The sequence below is a fragment of the Periplaneta americana genome, chromosome 17, assembly GCF_040183065.1.
Source record: "Periplaneta americana isolate PAMFEO1 chromosome 17, P.americana_PAMFEO1_priV1, whole genome shotgun sequence".
NCBI lineage: Eukaryota > Metazoa > Arthropoda > Insecta > Blattodea > Blattidae > Periplaneta > Periplaneta americana.
Window position 1 is genome coordinate 10,506,883 of NC_091133.1, and position 22,720 is coordinate 10,529,602.

A 22,720-nucleotide genomic window follows, 5' to 3' on the forward strand; every position below is an offset into this window, starting at 1 on the left:
TGTATAAGTTTCAACTATGGACTTTGTTACAAAATAATATTTAAACATATTGTTTATATTACATTTTAGCCTCCTGAAAATAGGCGAACAATGCTAATTTTCAGGTCATAGCATTCTTGGTTTGTTTACTATACCCACTGCTTAATTAAATTTAACTTCATTGGTTACTGGCCTACATTTTATTGGTATTTTTGTGGCATATAAAAGCTTCATACAATGCTTATTTCTTATTTTGCGCACTGTAGTTGCAATTAAAACGTATACTCTCCAAATAAAATATAATTATGGTTTTGGGGGCCCATTTTGAAAATTTGAAATTAGCTAAATCAATAGGTATTGGAATAGGCATTGTCAGGGTTTGAAAACAATCCTTCTGAATACAGCATTTTCTATTTGTTCTACAGAAATTGACGCCCTGCCATCTTTGGACCATTTCCTATTGGCAACACACTGTTTTAAGTATGTCGCTCGGCTGACATTTATTTACAAATAACACTTATGGTCACCATTAAAAACTGAATTGTGGCACAATTTTTCTTCAGCTAAAGGCTAATGAATCAACATTACACACATAATAAATAATATCCAAATTATGTTACTGTACATTGTTACGTTTAACACGATCTGGATCAGAATAATTTCCGAGAAATCCAAGGCCTTTCACTTATAACACCTTTGAATTCACTTCCATCTTATCTATCATAAGACTATTCACGTTCGTCTTTAGCCTCTTCTATCTTCGTCTTCCAGTTGAATTGCAAATTGACACATAGAATTTAAATGATCTCTCGCCAGAATACGTACATCTATAGCTTGTACAAAACTATTTCCCATAAACATCAGAATGTTATCGTACCAGAATTCGTAGGTGCGTGCACTGTTAGTTAATCTGAGCGTACAAAGGATTTTCCACAAAACATCACACTTGAATGGCTTCTCGCAAGAATGCGTACATACATGTTTTATGAGAGGTTAAGTGTGTACAAAGGATTAGCCACAAAATCGCATTTAAATCATTTCTCGCGAGAATGAGCACGTACATGTCTTTTGAGATGACTGGAATCTGCAAAACGTCTCTCACAAATGTGACAACTGTATGGTTTCTCGCCTGAATGCATGCGTGCATGCCTGGTGAGTCTTGCCGATCGTGAAAAACATTTCCCACAAACATCACACTTGAATGAGTTCTCACTAGAATGTGTACGTGAATGTCTTATGAGAATAAAGTTATATTCAAAGCATTTCCCACAAACATCGCATTTGAATTCTTTCTCGCGAGAATGAACTGATAGATGTCTTTTTAGATGACCAGAATCTATAAAACCTTTCCCACAAACCTGACATCTGAATGGTCTCTCGCCTGAATGCGTGCGTGCATGCCTTGTGAGAATTCCGGATTGTACAAAACATTTTCCACAAACATCGCATTTGAATGGCTTCTCTCCAAAATGCTTACGTATATGGACTGTTAGGTCACCTGAATGCATATAACTTTTCCCACATATTTCGCATTTGAATGACCTTTCGCCAGAATGCGTACGAGCATGACCTGCGAGATAACACGAATCTGCAAAAGACTTACCACAAATATCACACTTGAATGGTCTGTCGCCAGAATGCATACGAGAGTGCACGGTGAGGCTATTAGACTTTACAAAAGACATTCCACAGACATCACATATGAAAGGCTTCTCGCCGGTATGTCTACGTCTATGTACCGTGAGATAACTTGAATCAGCGAAACACTTGCCACAATCGCCGCATTTGTAGGGCTTCTCGCCAGAGTGCGTACGTTCATGCACTCTAAGATGACTCACATGAACAAAACATTTCTCACAAACTTTACATTTAAATGGCTTTTCGCCAGAATGCGTACGTGCGTGGACTTTGAGCTCATTAGACCTTGCAAAACATTTACCACAAACTTCGCATGTAAACGGCTTCTCTCCTGTGTGCGTAGGTATATGGGATCTGAGATGAGCTAATCGTAAAAAGTATTTCCCACAGGTATCACATTCAAATCTCTTCTCTTTGGTGTGGGTTCGTAAATGATTTCTCTGACTTTGTAGATTCCGTAACAATTTGCCACAAATATTACACTCAAAGGAACCTTCGTCTCTATGACTGTTTGACTGTGACTCCCTGTTATTCTTACTTCTTTGCCAAGTCTTGTAAATCTGGAGTTCAGGATTATTTGATGGAGGACAATCTTCAGGTCTTATGTACTTCACTTGTGGCGTTTCAGTCCCATCATGGTTAAAAAATCTGTAATCAAGAGATGGCATTAGTGAAACTTACAACCATTACTGCAACAAGGACCATAGACATCGTCACTACAGATATTCACTGTCGTAAAGTGAACTATGAAGAACATCTGCCGATTTGCATAAAACATTCGGTTAGGAATACTGGACTTGTTTGAAATTATAAGGCACATAGACGAATTAGTGCAAAAGACAGAGAGGTGGAGATATTTAGAAAGGTCACATGAAGAAACTAATCTTCCGAAGCTTAAATATGTGAATCTAGTCTTGAAAATTGTGCTTAATTAAATTAATTACAAAGTGCCCCCATTGAGGTAGCCCTTACGGACTCAGTATATCCTCAAAAAATATATACATATGTAAGCAAGATAATTAAATTTAAAAAAAGAAAGGGCATGAAAAAATTACAATTGCTATTAATGTGGCACCATGTGATTAATCAGAATTTGACAGGAATTTTTTAACACAGTTATCAGATGTCATCCCTCAGAGATGTTGGTAGAGCAAATTTCTGTTGAAATTCTTCGAAAAAACCTGGTATAGCTCCTGGAGCACCTATGAGCAAGCCGAATACCTCAACGCTTAAAATAGTTGACTGTAGGGTCATAGATCGACTTCATCTCACGGTGGACCTCGGGTGACAGATGACATCCTACTTCAAAATGTATCGTGGTGTCCACAATGATGTCCTATTTAGTATCAGCATTGTACGCTAAAATATCGATTCGTATCATTGATCACTTTTCAGCTAGACAGGATATCTCTTCTTCTACTATTCAGCTCTTATTTCTTAATGCGGCAGCAATTTTGGATCTTATAAGATGATGTCTAGAGTTCCTCAAAAGCAATCCCTGTTCACAGAATCCCAAGACGTGTGCTAAAGTTTTAATCTCCGGGCAGCCATGCCTGCACCGGGTACCATCAAGAGATCTGCTGGAATCGGAATGAATAGCTGCTAAATTTGCTGTCATTTTCAGGCTAGATATACATTCACTAGTCGAAAGCGCTTTTCTTGTTAGCAATCCAACTGCTGGCGGCTGTTACTTCGCTGTACATCTCAACACCTTTTCCTCGTCATGAATGGATCTTCCATGATTCAAGACGACCTGGTTGGCAAGTTGGTATAGCGCTGGCCTTCTATGCCCAAGGTTGCGGGTTCGATCCCGGGGCCAGGTCGATGGCATTTAAGTGTGCTTAAATGCGACAGTCTCATGTCAGTAGATTTACTGGCATGTAAAAGAACTCCTACGGGACAAAATTCCGGCACATCCGGCGACGCTGATATAACCTCTGCAGTTGCGAGCGTCGGTAAATAAAACATAACTAAAAAAACTCCATGATTCATATTCACGACCCTGCAATTCTTCTCGAAAATTTCGAATTGTAGCTTTAGTAAAGTCTTCGGGAAAAGAAAGGCAGATGGAATCAAGTGACGAAAGACGTTCATTCATAATTGCTTTTGCGATTTGATCTTGGTGCTACATTAGCCGCAAAGCTAGAGTATTGGCTTTCCAAGTGAGTAAAACCAGTACGAATATTGGTGGGTCCACATGGTGATTGTGGGGGACAAGAATTGTCTTCGATGACAGCATTATGTAGGGAATATCTTTTACATACAGGATTTGGAACACTGATCTATAAGTCATTAGAATGATAATTACACACAGATACTGAAGACTGAAAACTTATATTTTAAGCACATCAAGAGGCATTAAAGATCTTAGAAATAAGTATCAAAAACACCAAAAGCTGACAATTAGAAAAAAAAAAAAAAAACAAATTTCTGGGCACTTGCGTGTAAGGCTAGAATAACTCATACGAAATACAAAACAATATAAGAGAAAATATATGAACTGAATAAATTGCTGATTAAAACGAATACCAAACGCTATAAAATGACAATAATCATTAATCTCTTCATTTATTTTTTGCTAAAAACAATGTTACTGGCCCTAGATCACTAATATCTCAAAACTGGAACAGTCAAGTTTGTGGCGCTTCTTCAATAGAATGAGTTCGCATGCTGAAAAAGATCTTTTATCAACTCAGCTCAGTGAGGCATTCTTAAAAAAATGCTATTCTAACTACAGTAGATCTCTTAGGAAACTCATCTTGTTCTTTTTACTTTATATCAATGACTTACCTAAACAGATTTTACACAATAAATGTTTACTATATGCTGATGATGTTAAATTGTATAAAGTCATTGACAAACAACAAGACGTTTTTGATCTACAGCATGATTTGGACAGACTATATAGATGGAGTATCGATAATTTTCTTCTGTTAAATCTTAATAAATGTTGCTTTATGACATATTCTAAAAATAAGACAGTTCCTCAAAATTCGTATGAAATTAATGGTGTGAAGTTACCTAGAGTAGAATCATTTAAGGATTTGGGTATTTATTTTACACACAACTTATGTTTTAAAATGCACTTAAATCATGTGGTAATTGATGCATATAGAAAATTAGGATTTATAATCAGAAATACAAAAGAATTAAAAAATATAAATACTATTGATATTCTCTATAAAACTATGGTTAGAAGTAAGCTCGAGTATGCGTCTGTAATATGGTCACCTCAGTTCCAGTCCCATCAGATGCAAATAGAAAGGATACAGAAAAGATTTTTACGTTATTTATATTTTAAAAAATATCACGTATCGTCTTATGACAAGCAAATTTCATATAATCAGTTACTTTTTGAATTTAATTATAAAACTTTAAAATCTCGACGATTAATAAATAGCCAAATTTTACTCTATAAGACTGTTAATAGTATATTGAATAACTGTGATTTTCTTAAATTGCTTCAGTTCAATGTAAAAAGAACAGAATTACGTCATAGGCAACCTTTTATTATTCCTATTCCTAGAACTGTTTTCTTCCAGAACTCTCCATTGTTTGTTATGTGTAATACTTACAACTCTCTGTCTTTAAACTGTGATTCTCAATTGGATTTCAGTTTAACAATTGAAAAATTTCATACAATATTAAAAAGCATTGTATTTCCTTAGATACTTAAATTATGAAGAAGTGTTTTATAATGTTTTTACTCAAGTTTTTTAAATAATTTTGCATCATTATATTGACATTTGGCACTATATTAACTGTAATATTATAATATTCTAGCATCTATTACCATCATGTATTTTCTTTCTTTTGTTTGTGTTGTTTGTTTTGTTGTTGTTTTTTTCTCTCTCTTATTATGTATTATGTATTATGTATGTATGTATTATGTATTATGTATGTATGTATTATGTATTATGTATTTTGTGTATACATCTGTGTAAGCCACCTGTAATTGGAAGCATGCTTCTGTTGGTGGTGGATTTAAAAAAAAAAAAAAAAAAAAAAATTATTTGCACTTAATATATTGTATAGTAAATGGATGGTTTCATAGCCAGGGTTTCGTGACAGAAGACTTAATTAAATTGAAAATGTACTAGAGAAGCATGATTACCAAGAGCTTCTTCTAATTGATTGTTTGCAGCAAAAATCATTGATTCACATAAGGGCACACTCCTGGATCTAATTGCAGAATTTTGTTAACTAAAATGTGAAATTTGCATCGACATGTCCCGAATTTACCTACAGTCTTTCTCTTTTAATATAACTTGTGCCAGTCCCCTCAGCAGCGCAGTTGGTATAGCACTGGCCTTCTATGCTCGAGGTTGCGGGTTCGATCCCGGCCGAGGTCGAAGGCATTTAAGTGTGTTTAAAAGCGACTGGCTCATGTCAGTAGATTTATTGGCATATAAAAGAACTCTTGCGGGACAAAAATTCCAGCACACCAGCAACGCTGATATAACCTCTGCAGTTTCAAGTGTCGTTAAATAAACCACAATTAACAACTTGCGCTTCTTTGATCGAATACACATTACTCAACTGAAATTCATTCGCCATTTCTACTAAGTATTCAAAGCTCTTGGAGCAATTCACCAATACTTCCAGTCATGTCCTCCACCTCGTTACTGCAGGTTCTGAGGATTAAGGATTGTCTGGCAATGTTCCTTTAAGTACACAATTTCTATACGGTCAATTCGAAAAAAAATTGACAAATAAAAGTATCTTGTTCTCTGCAAGCCCATGCAGACCATGGGTAATACAAATTCGGTGCGTAAGATTAGCAAACATTTGTGTTTGAAAAGTTAGTCTGCTGGAATTACGTCAGTTGCTGCATCAGTTCGCATGAAAAGTAGACGCTGTCATTCAACATCATTCAGATATGGATTTCAATCCTGAATTAACGAAATATGCAATACTTTCAGGGTTAGTTTTGTCCACCTCTTTCGAAAACAAGAGACAAACCATCTCTGACTTGATTCCACTCATCTTCCAAACAACTGAATTAACTATGTCGCTAGGTACCGTATCTGAGGTTTCATGAATTGAAATTCAAAGGGAACTGTCGTCAATGTCATCTCATATGTCCTTAAGTACTCACTGATGAACTTGCTAAAAATAGTTCTTGCGCAATATCGACTCCGAAGGTATATTTTGTTCACAACACTTCTAACAATCCTTCCACTGTTGGAGTTTGAACATTCAAAGGAATGATACGTTTTCAGATGCATGGCATATGTCATAGTAAATTAATCTTGCTTTCCCGGAAGTTCAAAGTTCGGTTAATAGCGACTGTGTGTTTTCTGATGGTTTAGATTTCTTTAACCCAGGCCTGGTTGCTATGTGAGCATTTTGCTAAGTATCGAATTGAAATATCAATCACATCAAAAAGGAAGGTGCTAAGATTGTCCCTGTGGGCTATTACCTGCTAGAAGAATTTCCTTTGAACAATACACTGTACTCTGTACACAGAATGTTTGTGAGATCAGTTAACCAGTTATGATGGAATAATTACTGTCATGTCTTCATAAAATAAATGGATTTCTTATCGAATTTGGGTTTGCTATTTCCTTTTAAAGGTTCCTGAACCTTTCTTTGAATTCAGGTAGTTCACCAGGCAACTTACCCATTCCTAAAATGAAATAAAAGCATGTATTTTCTACATTGCAAATCTCCCTGTCAGGTATAGCTCCCTGTGAAGCTGATTTGAATAATTTGAAGGGAAAAATTGTTCTGGGGCCAGGTATCAAACCCGGGACATTTGACTGAGAGCTCCAATGCTCAACCGACTGCTACCAAGGAATGTACCAGACACAGGCTCAATTTTTTTTCTCTTTATATTCACATACCTCAAGTGGGCTGACAAGACATCAAAGATCCAACATTGAGAGCACACAAACTCTGTGTTACTTGAATTGTGGTTTTCTATTAACGAACAGTAACGTAAATAATGCAAATCTAGCTTTCAGGTATAGCTCCCAGTGAAGCTGATTTGAATAATTTCAAGCGAAAAATTTTTGCGAGGACGGGTATGTATTTTGTACTACAAGTGTCAAAAAGCTCCAAGTCTTAAGAAAACACGTGTTCTTACTTCGGTTCGATATTTCATCTACCTCAAAAGTTAATGCTGCGCCAAGTTCGGATATGCAAACATCCCAATGACATTGCATTTAGCCAGTTCTTCCCGGTTAATGAAGGTTAAATTTTTCGTCCTGGGATAGCTGAAAATTTATCAGAAAGTAACATAATTTATTTTTTGATAAAGTAGTATATAAAATAAAATAATAACATAGATTCGGTAATGTGAAATATATGTAAATAACACGAGAAAGTGTCAGTTCTCTTAACAGAAAAAAGAAATCACAAGTAAAGGATAAGATTGTGCACATACCGAAAAGTAACAAATTCTGTTTGAATTTCTTTTCTTTTCGTTGGTTATTTAATGAAGCTGTATCAACTACTAGGTTATTTAGCGTCGAAAAAAATTATGGTTTATTTAACGACGCTCGCAACTACAGAGGTTATATCAGCGTCACCAGTGTGCCGGAATTTTGTCCCTCAGGAGTTCTTTTACATGCCAGTAAATCTACTGATACGAGCCTGTTGCATTTAAGCACACTTAAATGTTATCGACCTGCGACGGGATCGAACCCGCAACATCGAGCACAGAAGGCCAGCGCTATACTGATTACGTTACCGAGGCCAACTTTAGCGTCGATGGGATTAGTGATACCGAGATGGTATTTGACGAGTTGATGCCGAGGATTCGCTATAGATATCCTGACATTCGCCTTACGGTTAGGGAAAATCTCGGAAAAAAAAAAACCCAACCAGATAATCAGACCAAGCGAGAATCGAACCCGCACTAAAGTGCAACTCCGGATCGGCAGGCAACTGAGCTACGCCAGTGATCTGTTTGAATTAAATATCAGGGAAATTCGTGTATTTAAATCGCTTATTCAATCCGTAATCGAAATTGTTTCCAAATACTGTTCATCATAGGAAAGATAACAAAAGTAACATTAAAGACAGATATGGATTGAGAAATCTAACTATTTCATATAGACAGTGAAGTAAAGGTAAATTTTTCGATCAACATGAACATTTTTATGTAGGCCTATGCATTTGTTTATGCGTTATGTGTCTAAAACATTCAGTGAACGGTCTATGGTCTCATATCTCAAAGGCAACAGGTGTGCGTGCACACACATGTCTCTTCAGAGATTTGGCGAGAAGCACCACCTAGCGTGCAGTAAACGTGACCGGCAGGGTAAACCCAGTAGGACTTGGTAGAATGTAGTCAGTGTGAGTAGTAGTGTCACAGCGCAATGGAACAACGCGTGAATATGAAGTTCTGCTACAAATTGGGAAAATGGAGATACATGAAATGTTGGTGCAAGTTTACAGGAAGGAAATCGTTAGCAGAAAATGTGATTACGAATGGTTCAAACGCTTTCGCGAAAGGAAGGAACTGACTGAGGATGAGCCATGTTCAGGTCGGCCATCGACAAGCAGAGAAATTACGCATTAGCAAGGACACAGTGTGCACCACCATCCATGATGATTTGGGTAAGCGAAGATCTGTTCCCAGTTTCTGCCACACAAGCTGACAGAAAAGCAGAAAACAAAACAGATGGAGATTTCATTATCATATGTGACCATCATATATTCTTTTTGGAATGCTGGGTAACTTTCGGTGCTGGATCCCGGACTCATTTCACCGGCATTATCACCTTCATTTCATTCATACGCTAAATAACCTAGATGTTGATACAGCGTCATAAAATAACCCAATAACTCTATTCTTTTTGCAAACCATTCTCACGGAAGATGAAATCTGGTACTATCAGTTCGATCCGGAATCCAAGGAGCAATGGAATGAATAGCGTTCGACTTCCCCACGACCAAAAAAAATCTGTCCTGCGAAACTCAAAGGTCAAAACACTGTTGATCACCTTCTTCGACTACAATGGCACAATCCATAAGGAATTCATTCCTGCAGGTCAAACAGTTAACGCCACATTCTACCAGCAAGTTTTGAACTGATGGTTTCAATGCATCTCGCGTGTTCGGCCCGAGTTGCACAGGACTGCAAAGTGGAGACTTCGAATTCCTGGCTCAGCACAGCGTGCCTGTTCTTGAGCATTCACCGTACTCCCCTGATCTGCCTCTTGCGGACTTCTTCCTGTTTCTCCTTCTGAAGAGGTTCATGAAAGGCGCACATTTTGTGGACATGGCAGCCATCCAGAATCGTGTGACAGCCGTTCTGCAATCGATTTTCAATGAGGACTTTGTGTATTTTGTTTATGTGTTGATGTAGTTGATGTAGTCAGTCAGTCTGTCAGTTTCACCGTCTATTATATTAGCACTAGAAAATTATTGTTCTTTGTTTAACACGTGCTCAACACATTTCTTCCGCTTATCTTTTCCATATTCTGCAAAAAGGCGGGAATACAATCATTCCCTTACGTTAAGTGGGGAGCCAATTTCTGTTACAAAAAATCAATTCAAAAGACTGGAGACAACTGACTAAACATTTTAGTTTGTCCCTTTAAGTAAATGAAATCAGTCAAAACAATAAATGTTTATTTTTAAAGCATTGTTGAGTTTTGAAAATAAATAATGTTTAAGTACGCACCATGTGATGGACTGCAAGCAGTCAGACATAAACGTTTAACAAGTGATGATATCCTGCTGACTCATTCTATTAACATGGGGCTTTTGTAACATAAAGTTTAATCTATTTAGACGATTTCGTACACTGCAACTATTCACTTATCTTTCCAAGGAAAAAAGTTTATCACTGATTGATTTTTCTATCTTAAAAACATATTTTCAGACATTACAAACCTCAATTAAGAAGTGTTACATTTATTTTATTGCGGTGACTCAAACATTTTAAAAATCTGCAAACAATACTCTTCAACATGCTTTTTTCCTGATTAGAATCTGATTACTACTTTTTGAGTTATTATTAAGTATACAAAATGTGAAAATATTTTGCTTCATTGAAAGTTTAGATAAGTAACGCCTTTTTCCCTTATTAGTTGACAATTAGGAAGGAGGAAGTGAATAGTATATTGTGTCGCTCTTTAAGATTGGCACATGCGCACACCAATGGAGTTTCTCCTATAGTTCTCCATTCAGTAGCACACACAGAAGTGCAAGAAAGTTGTTGAAAATTACTCTGTTGAAATAACATTCACAGACACAATATCATACCTTACAATATTTACCACACAGTGCAAATGTCAGTAAAAACTTCTCAAGTGCGTTTCTAAAAAAAAACAATTGCTCTGCAACACATCTAAACATATCTCAACAAGTATTACGCAATTTAAATTCTAATTCTTTTTTTCACTTTTAGAAGGGTCTGCTTTCCTCAAACAAGACAAAGTCCACTTCTATATATATTCTTCATTGGCCAACAACTGAATCCCGTGTCAAGGTTTATTTGTTGTAGATGTTATTTACTTCACAATTGTGTTGCAAGTCTTTCTTGCATCAGTAACACTACCACTGCCATCCGTGTGGCAGCACTCGACAAATGCAAAAGAGAACACATGTTTCTTCTCATTTGTTAAGGTAACATGTAATAATTAATGCCCTACATCATCTCTTACATCAGTCAGAAGAAACTGAAAGCGTGTACACTGCACTCACCCCTCAGCCAAGACTCCAGATTCCTCCGTTGTTAGTTCCAGCTGATTCTCCTGTTTCACTCTAACCATGCCAAATGTCTCTTCCTGAAAATAAGAACATATAATAGAGAAGTCTGATAATGGCAGATTCAAGAGCTCTGAATCAATGAAAACCAATCTTCATTCTTTTAACCTAAGGAAATTTAGTATCAAGTCACGTAACATTCGTAATGCCAAAAAATAAGTAAATGGTTGGATTCTGCACAAGATATGAGATACAATTTTATTCTCTAGGTCTCATTTAAAACGCATGCATTATGTACGAATATGGTATCTGTTTTTGAGAGCAGAATGTTGGAATTAGCACACCAGTGCAAAATGTTATTAGTTGTCTGTCTATTTCTGGTGTATCTTTTTATGTCCTCGGTCATTTACCTTTTATGAAAGTTTGAAATATACCGTGTAACACGAAAGTCATTCGCCAAAGTGGGAGAACAATATTAATTTCGAAATGTCAAGTGTAGACTCATGGCAAAGACAGCAAGGAACATTGCAAAGACTACGACAAAGACAAGGACCATGACAAGGACAAAAATCAGGACCACGATAAACATATCACAAGAAATACGAAAATACCACAAGAATTATGATAAATACGACATGGGCCAAGATAAGATTACAAGGATCAGAACCACAAAAGGAGCATTAGAAAGGCCAGGACCACGATAAGGACAAAGATTAGGACCACGATATTATATAAGAAACACGACAAAGATTACGATAAATACCACGACATGGGCCACGATAAGGATTACGATAAGGACCAGGACCACGAAGGACTATTAGAAAGACAACAAGGACAATGATAAGGATCACGACAAAGAAATCAACGACCTTTATAAGGAACACGAAAAGGACATCAGATATGAAGTAGAAGGATCACAATAAGGACCACAACATAGACCACGACGTGAAACACGACAAGGTTCAAAATAAGAATCACAATAAGGACCTCAATACGGACCACGACAAAGACGATGATAAGGATCACAACATGGATCACGACAAGGACCAGGATAAGGATCACGGCGTAAAACGCGACAAGGACCATGACAAGGATTTCGATAACGACCCTGACATGAGCCACAATTAACACCACGACAAAGATCACGATAAGGATCATGACATGGAGAATGACAACCAAACAAGAATCACGATAGGAACCACGACATGGACCACGATAAGGATTTCGAAATTTACCAAGATAAGGATTTCGAAATTTACCAAGATAAGGACCATGACAAAGACGAGAAATACCATTATAAAGACCATGACAAGGACAAGTGGAACGATAAAGTCCATTAAAATGGCAACAAGGATTATGATAAGGACCATGTAGAAAACAACAACTACTCTAACGGCTGCGATAAAGACAAAGACCACGATAAGGATCACGATACGGACCATGATAAGCACCATGACAACGATCACGATAAGGACCACGACATGGAAAATGATAAGTATCACGATAAGGATCACGAAAGGATTGTGATAAGAACCAAGAAAGAATGATCCAGATGTAAATATATATTACTGAATATGTAATTGTAGCTGACAATGCAGCCTTAAAATTGACTTAATTTAATTCTGTCTGTCAAATCTCCTAATATGAATTAAAACGTACTAATAAAATATTAAAATCATTACATGGATGTAATTAATCAAGTCCAGACATAATTGACATCCTTCACTGTTGAAACTTTCTTTTCCTCAATGCTCACATTTTTTCACTCAACAGTTAGTTATTCGTCCATTCCAACTTATTGCATTTTGTATTGTTTCACACTGTTCTTGAAAGAAAGTGAAAAGTTAGGATAATAGAAAATAGATTTCACTAGTTTTGCTAAGTTTCGTCTACAAACAATGGTTACAAATTTAATTTTATTTCGCAAGGCACCGACCTAGAATATATACTTACTTACTTATTTACTGGCTTTTAAAGAACCTGAAGGTTCATTGCCGCCCTCACATAAGCCCGCCATAGGTCCCTATCCTGAGCAAGATCAATCCAGTCTCTATCATCATATCCCACCTCTCTCAAATCCATTTTAATATTATCTTCCCATCTATGTCTCGGCCTCCCTAAAGGTCTTTTTCCCTCCGGCCTCCCAATTAACACTTTATATGCTTTTCTGGATTCGCCCATACGTGCTACATGTCCTGCCCATCTCAAACGTCTGGATTTAATGTTCCTAATTATGTCAGGTGAAGAATACAATGCGTGCAGTTCTGTGTTGTGTAACTTTCTCCATTCTACTGTAACTTCATCCCTTTTAGCCCCAAATATTTTCCTAAGCACCTTATTCTCAAACACCCTTAACCTATGTTTCTCTCTCAAAGTGAGAGTCCAAGTTTCACAACCATAAAGAACAACCGGTAATATAACTGTTTTATAAATTCTTACTTTCAGATTTTTTGACAGCAGACTGGATGATAAAAGCTTCTCAACCGAATAATAACAGGCATTTCCCATATTTATTCTGTGTTTAATTTCCTCCCGAGTATCATTTATATTTTTTACTTCTGCTCCCAGGTATTTGAATTTTTCCAACTCTTCAAAGGATAAATTTCCAAATTTTATATTTCCATTTCGTACAATATTCTCGTCACGAGACATAATCATATACTTTGTCTTTTCGAGATTTACTTTCAAACCTATCTCTTTACTTGCTTCAAGTGAAATTGCCGTGTTTTCCCTAATCGTTTGTGGATTTTCTCCTAACATATTCACGTCATCTGCATAGACAAGCAGTTGATGTAACCTGTTCAATTCCAAACCGTCTCTGTTATCCTGGACTTTCCTAATAGCATACTCTAGAGCAAAGTTAAAAAGTAAAGGTGATAGAATATATACCTAGAATAAATTATGAGCCTGTTTCTCTCACGTTATAGATTAAGGGATAGTAATATAGAGTTAACCTTTAACCTCCATTACCAAAAGAACAATCCGTTACCATGAAAAAATAAGTAAATTGTTTTACAAGTAGTTATTCCACGGAACAAACACTGAGGAATCATTGTCCTCCGAACACATTAATTAATTAGAAACAGTCATATTAATCAGGTTGTTTTTATTTAGTCAACTATCCGAAGACAGGTCTGAACCTCACAAGTGATACCAAGAAGACACCAATTATGAGGCAACTAGGCTAGAAGATAACGAAGTAGGATGGCCAGCTCCTTTCACCCTCCACTGCACATTGCTACATATTACACTAGTCAGACTTCAGACGCATTCAAAGAATTATTCTTCCTCTGAAACATATTGTCAAGTGAGATGTACTGTCTAATAATAGATGTACATATCAGCCAGAACCTCAATCAAAGATATCAATTAGGTTACGGTGCTAAAGTATTTTCTAAACACATTACGAAATTCTCCAGTTTTGACATTTCTTCGTTTTTATTTAAAGAATTTCTGAAAATCTTGAAGATGTACAGAAATTCTGAATACAGATTCGGATTCAGGACACTTCAATTATCTAAAAGTAGTGATATTTGCTCATGGACCAGAGAATCAGAAACAAAACTGTGTTAATAACGTCGAAGGCTGAATTATGTCATTCAAAGCACCGTAAAGCTTTGTAACTATATTAGTAACAACACAAATTATGAGCTCAATGTTAAGAGTTAAGAACAGAACATTTCATGAATTTCACTCACCTCTGGTTCACACTTCATCACAGGAAATGTGATTGGCACTGCAGTTTCCTCAATTTTAATTTCCCATTTCAAATCACAGCTGAAATCTGTGCTATCCACTGTGGTGTCTTCCTATAAAACAAATTTACAATGCATTAATTTTTGTGGGAATATCAGTTCATTTGTTGCAGCCATCAACTCTAGGTCTACCTACAGACACTTGACTGCTAGTCCTGTTGAAAATTAACTCAGGGAATGAAGTAAATGACATAATATAATTAAATTCACCTTTATGGTACACCACACAATATCAATGCAGTCGACAGTAGACAAACTGTATTATGTAATTCAACTTGTAATCAATTTGATGCCATCTTACAACAGGGAATTAACTAACCACTATACAAACCGTTTCTCGTTTAGAAGTTCTTCAGAAGGTGTATATCGGAAGTTAAGCAATAAAATAGTGCCTATCCACTCGTAAAGTATAACATCTTTTGTATTTATGGCTTCTGAACGCTTAAATATGAAGAAACTGAAGCCTCAATGTAGCACGTGATTAGGAAACATTTCTCGTCATGCTGTAAGAGTCTGGCACACTGCAAATCCCTGCGAATCTCATGAAAAATGGGTAGTGTCGGAGATGCATATAAGCATAGACTTCAATTCCCAAGTTGTGCAGGATTTAAAACAGGCGATCGAGCAGCGGGATCGAAAAACTTGTGAACTAGAAACAAAAGTGGACGATCTGAAGTAGTACCAGAAAAGACAATGGGACCGATGAGGAGAGTTGTGAATATACCAACATGCTCGTGGTGGAACTGGTGACGAATATCGGAATGAACCTAAAGGTCGAAGATATCAAGAGAAGTTACTGGTAGGCCACACAACTAGTAGAGGTCTATTATCACTAAATTTTCCAGTTATCGGAAGAGGTTTTTCTCATCAACAAGCTTAAGGCAATAGCATCAGTATAAGGGAGAACCTGACCAATGTAAGACGGGGCCTATTATGGAAAGCCATAAGCAAATTCAGTGTCTCCAGTATTTGGCAACAGATGATGTAGTATTTGTCACAGTGGGAAATATGAAGAACCGGATAACTTGTGCTGCAGGAAATTAAAGGACGAGGAAACTAAGCAACATTATCAGGTCGAAATTTCAAATAGGTTTGCCATATTAGCAAGTTCCGATGAAGTTAAGGAAGAGTTAGATGTTAATAGCGTGTGGGAAAATATCCGAGATAATATCAAAATTGCAGCTGAACAAAGCATAGGTTATTATGAAACTAAGAAAAAGAAACCGTGGTTTGATGAAGATTGTTGCAAGGTAGTAGAAAGAAGGAAACAGGTAAAATTGAAATTCTTACAGGATCCAGTTGAGGCAAATAGAGATAATTATTTCAATAAAAGACAGGAAGCAAATCGTACACTTAGGAATAAAGAGAGAGATTACTTGAAGGAAAAACTGAATAAGGTAGAAACAAATAGTAAAAATAAAAACATTAGAGATTTATATAAAGACATAAAGGAATTTAAGAATGCTTATCAGGCAAGGGTAAACATCATCAAGGAATGGTGACTTGCTTGCAGACTCTCATTCAATCCTGAACAGATGAAAAAAACTATTTTGGGCAACTACTAAAAATACATAGGTCAAATAGAAATGATTGGGACGAAATTGAAATACAAACTGCTGAGCCATTTATACCCGAACCCACACTTTCAGAAGTCGAAATTGCGATAGAAAATCTGAAAAATTATAAGTCTCCAGGTATCAATCTAATTCCAGCAGAATTAATACAAAAGGGTGGACGCACATTATCTAACGAAATTTATAAGCTTGTATTTGCTATTTGGGAAAAGGAAAGTGTACCAGACCAATGGAAGGAGTCCATAATCGTACCTATCTTTAAGAAGGGGGACAAGAGTAACTGTAGTATCTTTCGAGGAATATCACTTTTGTTGACGTCATACAAATTTTGTTCAATATTCTTTCGAGAAGATTAACTCCATATGTAGATGAAATTATTGGGGATCATCAGTGTGGTTTTAGGCGTAATGTATCAACTATTGACCAGATATTTTGTATTCGAGAGATATTGGAGAAAAAATGGGAGTATAAAGGTACAGTGCATCAGTTATTAATAGATTTCAAAAAAGCATATGACTCGGTTAAGAGAGGAGTTTCATACGATATTCTTATTGAATTTGGTATTCTCGAGAAACTAGTTCGATTAATTAAAATGTGTCTCAGTGAGACTTACAGCAGAGTCCGTATAGGTCAGTTTCTGTCACATGCGTTTCCAATTCACTGTGGGCTAAAGCAAGGAGATGCACTATCACTTTTACTTTTTAACTTTGCTCTAGAGTATGTCATTAGGAAAGTCCAGGATAACAGAGAGGATTTGGAATTGAACGGGTTACATCAGCTTCTTGTCTATGCAGATGACGTGAATATGTTAGGAGAAAATCCACAAATGATTAGGGGAAAATACGGGAATTTTACTTGAAGCAAGTAAAGAAATAGGTTCGGAAGTAAATCCCGAAAAGACAAAGTATATGATTATGTCTCGTGACGGGAATATTGTACGAAATGGAAATATACAAATTGGAAGTTTATCCTTTGAAGAGGTGGAAAAATTCAAATACCTGGGAGCAACAATAACAAATATAAATGATACTCAGGAGGAAATTAAACACAGAATAAATATGGGAAATGCCTGCTATTATTCGGTTGAGAAGCTTTTTTATTTGTCCACCACTGTGGAGTAACACATGTATAATGGTGGAACGAGTGCGCCTAGTTTCAAATCCTCTTTCATCATCATCTCCATTTTTTTCCTATGTTTAGGGGCTTGCACCAATGTAGAGTCAGCTGCAGGCTGCCACCGAACTTGGACCCAATGGATATGTAGTCATTCGTTTCTGGTGGTAGTGCTACACACCATGCACTTTTATTTTACTTGGTTATTTAACGAGGTTACATCAACTACGAGGTTATTTAGTGTCGATGGAATTGGTGATGTGAAATAATATTTGCCGAGATGAGGCCGAGGATTCGTCATAGATTACCTGACATTTGCCTTACGATTGGGTAAAACCTCGGAAAAAACCCAACCAGGTAATCAGCCCAAGCGGGAATCGAACCCGCGCCTGAACGCAAGTCCAGATCAGCAGGCAAATGCTTTCGCCAGCAGAGCTACGCTGGTGGCCCTGTGTGCTCTTCACTGGGCTCATGGTAACTCGTGGGACCAAGGTTGAGGGACCGCAGTCAGGCCTATCGGATAGGTAAACGGTTCAAGTATGCTACAGTCAATAATGGGAGTTCAGGGGTGGCACACAGGGGAATCTGTAGCATGGAGGACCTTAGGGCATGCACACCATTCAATCCCAAGTAGTAGAATGGGCCCACCCGAGTGGCAACCAATTCTGACAGAAGCATATGATCATAGGTCACTCCAAATAAAGTAAGATGTACCAAAAATATAACAAAAATCAATACGAGTAACAAAGTGCAGACACTAGGCCAGAATCCATTCTTACCAGTAACCAGTTACGCATATACAGATGTAATTTATTAATTTTCAACACACAGGATAAATTCTCGAATCTAGTTATGGAATAAAATTATGCTCTTTTTTTATTATCAAAAGAGTTGAAGGTGACGGATATGCATTTACAATTTCAATGGCTGAGATTTTACAATATAAGCTATGTGAATGATTTCTTCCAGTTACATTTCTATTTTTGAGATTACATCAATTACCTTTCATAACTTTTTTGTGTTGCTTAAGGTTTGGTTATGTCATATTAGGTTACGCCAGTGAATTATAGCTTGCACACCTGATGTTTTATATTTTGAATAGATTTGGGTTACCACTTAGAACATGGGAGGAGTGATAGTAGGAGGAAGAAGAATAAAGTGTACAAGATTTGCTGATGATATGGCCTTGTTAGCAGAAGAGATGAAACTAACGGATATGCTACTAGAGCTAAATGACAGCTGTGAGCAGTATGGAATGAAGATAAATGCCAACAAGACGAAGATCATGGTCATAGAAAGAAAAATACGGAAGATAAACCTGCGAATTCTAAATGAAGCAGAAGAGCAAGTAGACAGCTTCAATTACTTGTTGTGTACTATAAGCAGTAACATGAGCCACTGCCAGGAAGTCAAAAGGAGATAGTAATAGCAAAGGAAGCTTCTAATAGAAAAAGAAGCATCTTTTGCGGACCTCTGGAGAAATAACTAAGGAAGAGACTAGTGAAATGCTTTGTGTGGAGTGTAGCATTGTTGGGGCAGAAACACGGACATTACGACGATGTGAAGAGAAACGACTAGAAGCATTTGAAATGTGGATATGGAGAAGAATGGAATGTGTGAAATGGACATACAGAATAAGAAACGAAGCTGCATAGGAAAGAGTGGATGAAGAAAGAATGATGCTGAAACAGATCATAGAGAACAAAAGGAATTGGCTAGGTCACTGGCTGAGAAGAAACTGCCTTCTGAAGGATGAACTGGAAGGAATGGTGAACGGGAGAAAAGTTAGGGGCAGAAGAAGATATCAGATAACAGACGACATTAAGATATATGGATCATATGAGGAGACAAAGAGAAAGGCAGAAAATAGGAAAGGCTGGAGAATGCTGGGCTTGCAGTGAAAGACCTGCCCTTGAGCAAAACACTATGAATGAATGGGTTCTTGCATTACCTTTATTGGTAAAACTGTAGCCCGTCATGACGGCCTTTTTTCCTTTCAGTAATGTTTTCCAAAAAAGAAAATTACTCAAAAATGGTGGAAAACACAGTTTAAATTTCCTAATCCTAATTAAATATTACAAACTCCAAATTTCAATAATGGCTAAAAATGGACAATTTCTAAGGAAAGAAAGAAAATAACATAATTTTCACAAACACAGCACAATATATTTATACCTGTCAACCTACCTACCAAAGAGCGTAGATGCAGGGAATAATAAAAACTTGAAACCCATCACTGATCCTCAAGCTTACAAAAACTCGCTTTTAGCTGCTGTATGTATCTATCTACCAAAAAACGTGCATGAAAGGCGTATCAAAAGCCTGAACAAACCAAACCTAACCTTTCACTGATCTTCGGCCTTATGAAAACTCGCTATCTACTGTACCAACCTCTCGAACAAAAAATCTACGTGAATGCCTCAAAAAACCAAAGCTAACCTGTCACAGAGCCTCCACCTTAAGAAAACTAACATATCCCATAATTCCACAATTTGCACATAGGGATTTATCGAATAATACGCCATGTCTTAATTGAAAAAGTGTTCAGTTTTTCAACTGTCAACAATTGTTTCTTTGAAAATCCTACAACCGGTCATTTTTTATTAATTACATATTCACAAATTTGACTTAAAACAGGTGTCCACTGAACAACTGGACATCGAAAAATAGACTGAGAAGAAGAACAATCCACTGACAACAGCCAGACAAACCACGAACCCCATAAAACAGGTAAAAATCACAAAAATCAAATAGAAACAGAAACAGACTTTTTATTGCTTGACTGTCACTTCAGCGAATAGGGATTATAAAGAATGGACACTTTGCGTCGGTACCTTTGATGTAGCCGGACCGATTTCAATGACCTTCAAGCCAGCTAGAGCGTCAGATTCTGCTTACTCCCTAGAGTTGGCGCTGACATCACACCAGCTAGCAGTCGACACAGCGGAAATATAACACATACAATTAAAACATCTAGGTACATTATGTACTCAAATAAAATAAGTTGGATCCATAAAATAATAAATCCTTCATTAACTGTAATGTCTAGACTCTAGAGCTCCTTTATAATGAGAGTTCAGACGTTGACCCCAACAACAATTAAAATATGTAATGAAAATGGAAAAACAAAACTCTTACGAGAAGTAAAACCATATACCTATATAATATGTTATATACAAATATTAAACGAATTCAATACTTAATTTTATAATGTATTATATTATTTTATAATGTAATTTATATCTGAAATATAAAATATTATTATTACAACTAGTTTGTCACTGAGAAATAAGGAAAAGCTGTTAACTTGAATTTATTTGAAGCAAAGCGTTACTGGATTATGCAATAAGGTAGGCGCTGTTTGGATCCTGTGCCTTAATTCTATTCTCAATTATTATCTCAGTGTATGCTCGATTACACTACCTCTAGCGCTTGAAAGTGGAACTAGCCGCTGGTGCACAGAGAAACAAAACACAAGAAAATTCGCTCAGTGTCCATTCTTTATAATCCCTATTCGCTGGTCACTTCTTAACAGTAAATACGCACTCAAACCAACGTTAACTTCGAAAATGTGACTTTTATACATTATAGGCATTATCATCATGGGTAACATAATTACCTAGGCTTAAATGTGTGGTTTCTTTACGTCAATTTCAGTCCTTCCGGTTATATTTGGTTTAATTACGTCAGTTTCAGTCTCTTACTATTATATTTGGTTCACGTAAGTCAGTTTTAAAATGTAGCATTTGGATCCTCCTGCTCAATTTCTTCTCCATTTTAACCGATCACAACTTCACACTTCATATTCCACCTTCCCACAATAAGATATAATAAATTTATAACACATTGTATGCGGTACATTTAATTCGAATTCGTTGAATTTATTTCGTAGTTCGTAGCTGATTCACAGTATCTAATATGCCACTATTTCAGGTTAGAATTAAAAGTCATCAATCGTATGTAAGTTAAAAGTTTCATAATACTAGAAGTGTGTTATTAGGTCTAATTTCTTTCATAGAAGTTGATAGAAGGCAGAGGAAAATTCATTGGAAAAGCAAATAAGGAAGGAAGGGAGAATTAACAGTCTAAAGTATAGCTCCAGCTTGTAGCCAATAGACTTTCTTCATTTTCTTCATTATCTATGACCAATAATGCTTCTAGTGCTTACTCGGAATCTAGGTATTTAACAGAAATTTAATGATACGTGTCATGACTAAATGACTAACAACATTAAGTGTGCAGTAATTCATAGGCCCTATAAGTTTAATAATATCTCAAATATAATGAAATCTTATTGATACCGGTAACATTACTGCAGTGTAATAATCGCTCAATAAACACAAACTGAACACCAAATCTTGAAGTTTAGGACTTTAGGCATACTGAAAGATCTCTTTACACTTACATCTTGTAAATCACTTGCCTCTTCTGTATGTGCGTCATCATTTGATTGTACAGCCAACAGATCAAACTCAGGTTCCGTCTTGATAACATCCATTACAACTGAAAGAACAATGCCATAAAATTGGATATCTGTTGATTGTGGTAAGGCCTATGTTGAAAACATTTTAATACAACTGCACGTGTGCCCTGCTTTAATTTAATAGAAAATCTAATGTTGCATGTAGCTTTCAGTATTACTTAAACCTAAAATTATAATCGTGAAGTGCAATAATTGATTGCAAATAATTCCTTCCCCTCCTACCATCTTTATTTCCACACTGACAAACACATGCTTATCTCAGCGAAATCTTATTCGACACTGGAAACAAGACCCAATCGGGCACGCTTCCCGTACATTTCCTCTAAGATTAGAGCCCAATTTAGGTGTGTGTGTGTGTGTGCGTGCGTGTGTCTGTGTGTGTATTTGTGTATTAATCGAAAATTAGGGGCTAGAAAATATTGAGAAAAGGACGAATGTTCACATGAAATTGGTTATCACTATTTTACAGTAAACCTCGTTTTGAAATTAAGACTAGTACTGTGTGATAATAAATC

The 22,720-nt window shown here is 36.5% G+C and overlaps 1 protein-coding gene across 5 annotated transcripts in view; it reads right to left on the reverse strand.

Annotated features, from left to right (window-relative positions):
• Positions 1–421: 421 nt before the first annotated feature.
• The window catches only part of LOC138693326 (zinc finger protein 883-like), a 33,515-nt gene continuing 11,216 nt past the window's right edge, over positions 422–22,720 (reverse strand). For all 5 annotated transcript variants that reach the window (XM_069817219.1, XM_069817220.1, XM_069817222.1 and 2 more), the window contains 4 exons: positions 22,128–22,225; positions 14,979–15,089; positions 11,278–11,360; positions 422–2,265 (listed from right to left, as the gene is read on the reverse strand). In XM_069817219.1, coding sequence (XP_069673320.1) covers positions 1,014–2,265; positions 11,278–11,360; positions 14,979–15,089; positions 22,128–22,225 — 1,544 coding nt within the window. In that variant the 3' untranslated portion in view covers positions 422–1,013. The remainder of the gene's footprint in view (positions 2,266–11,277; positions 11,361–14,978; positions 15,090–22,127; positions 22,226–22,720) is intronic.